The sequence below is a fragment of the Ranitomeya imitator genome, chromosome 2 (assembly GCF_032444005.1).
Source record: "Ranitomeya imitator isolate aRanImi1 chromosome 2, aRanImi1.pri, whole genome shotgun sequence".
In the NCBI taxonomy this organism is placed as follows: Eukaryota; Metazoa; Chordata; class Amphibia; order Anura; family Dendrobatidae; genus Ranitomeya; species Ranitomeya imitator.
The window spans coordinates 510,445,914-510,447,869 of NC_091283.1; the positions used below are offsets into that span (position 1 = coordinate 510,445,914).

General features: G+C 42.7%; 1 protein-coding gene across 1 annotated transcript; it reads right to left on the minus strand.

Moving 5' to 3' along the window:
• Positions 1 to 324: 324 nt before the first annotated feature.
• Positions 325 to 1,725, minus strand: LOC138666713 (uncharacterized). Its single transcript, XM_069754899.1, has 3 exons — positions 1,610 to 1,725; positions 672 to 1,471; positions 325 to 407 (listed from the first exon to the last, which is right to left on the minus strand). Exons 1-3 carry the CDS (start codon positions 1,723 to 1,725, stop codon positions 325 to 327), a joined length of 999 nt encoding a protein of 332 aa, XP_069611000.1.
• Positions 1,726 to 1,956: the final 231 nt, after the last annotated feature.

A 1,956-nucleotide genomic window follows, 5' to 3' on the forward strand; every position in this document is an offset into this window, starting at 1 on the left:
CATAATCTCTTCAGTCTGATTAATTTGTGTCGCAGACTGAAGAGAAAATGGCGGAAATACAAAGCAGAACTATACTCAACTGGTCATGTGTCATAAATAGGGAGTTCATGATGCACAAAACTCTGCGTCTTGAACTCATTATTTATGACACCTGACCTGGTCAGTAGACAACTGCCTTGTATAACCTCCATTTTTTCTTCAGTGTACGTAATCTTTCACACAAACCGAAGAGACGATGGAGGTCATACAAGGCATATCTATACTCACCTGAATGTGTCAGAAATAGGGAATTCATGAGGCTGTTATTTGTGTATCATGAATTCATTATTTATGGCACCTGACTTGATGAGAGTAGATCAGCTTTGCATTATACCTCCATCGTCTGTTCAGTCCGCGTCCAATAGATACTGCAGAACAGAATCAGGATGTAATGATGTCAACTACCTTACCACTAACAACATAAGTGGTTTTTAGAGGAAATACAGAGGAGACTCATTCAAGATATCAAAACGCGAAGTTTATTAACAAAAAATATTAGTAACATTTAAAACATAACTGGTACAGACCCAAACCCAACAGGACATTTTACACAATATTGTCTTCCCATGCCACACGTCCAATATCAGAATAAAAATAGACAGCAAATTGGTCCCGCATGTGGCCAACTTCACCAGTTGACCGCTGCGGGTGATGCTGGTAATCTGGCAATGAGTTTGCAACTGGTTCATCCAGTTCAATGTTGGGTCGCTCCTTAGCCATTATGTAATTGTGGAGAACCACACAGGCTTTGACCACCTCATCGACTGTCTCCATTTTTAGATTAATGGCGGTCCCAAGAATGCACCATTTTGAGACTAGAATCCCAAAGGTACACTCTACTGTTCTTCGGGCCCTGGTCAGTCTGTAGTTATAAATCCTTTTAGTGTGGTTCAAGTCCCGACTGGAATATGGCTTCAGCAGATTTTCACACATCTGAAAGGCTTCATCCCCAACCATAACAAATGGCATCGGTGGGCCTTGAGTGTTGGGGAGAGGTTGTGGCAGCAGAAAATTAAATTTTTTGCCATACACACATCGGCCCATATCAGAGTTCTTGAAAGTCTGTGAGTCATTGCCACGGCCAAAAGCTCCAATGTCAACGGCAATGAAGCGACAGTCCGCAACTGATATTGCCATGAGCACAACAAAAAATAATTTTTTGTTGTGGAAGTACTCTGATCCAGTTCTGGCTGGTTTGATAATGCGAATGTGTTTTCCATCCACTGCTCCCAAACAGTTGGGGAAATCACACACACTCCAGAATTTTTTTGCAATTTCAATCCATATGTCCTCTGTGGGTAGGGGTATAAATTCATCCCGGAGAACGTTCCACAAAGCCCGGCAGGAGTCCGCAACTATTCCAGACAGGGTGGAAATTCCAAGCCGGTACTGAAAGTGGAGGGATGATAAGCTCTCTCCGGTTACAAGAAATCTGAAAGAAAATAAAAAAAATAAAATTACAATCAATTCCATTTATGGTGGTGTTTAGCTAAAGACAAAGGAAAATACAATTAATACATGGCAGACCAACTATAATTATGACCGGCATTTGTTTATAATTATTACGTACCTTAATGTAACCAGGAGCCGTCCCTCTGCTGGAATCGCTCTACGGAGCTGGGTGTCCTGTCTCTGGATGGCTCCTTGGACACGATCAAGCAAATCCCGGAAAGAGTCTTGAGACATCCTGGTATACTCCGGGAATTTGTCCGGGTTGGTATTAAGCTCGCCATATCGCGTGTGATAGGCTCCACGGCTCCCCCGGAGTTCAATAATGGGGTGTCTCCAAAACACCTACGCCGTGTCCTTCTCTTTTTTTTGTTGCTTCCAAGCAAACGCACAGGCAAGAAACAGCTTGATGCTTAAATCCAGGTTGAAATAAAAGCTCTCCATGCGAAGATCCATCATGACACAGGA

Excerpts from the sequence above, each read along its gene's own strand:
- LOC138666713 (XM_069754899.1), bottom strand. The coding sequence starts at position 1,725 with ATGTCTCAAGACTCTTTCCGGGATTTGCTTGATCGTGTCCAAGGAGCC. Across the intron at positions 1,472-1,609 it reads CGGCTCCTGGTTACATTAAG|ATTTCTTGTAACCGGAGAGA; the intron begins GTACGTAATAAT and ends ATTTTCTTTCAG. Across the intron at positions 408-671 it reads TCACCCGCAGCGGTCAACTG|TATCTATTGGACGCGGACTG; the intron begins GTGAAGTTGGCC and ends TCTGTTCTGCAG.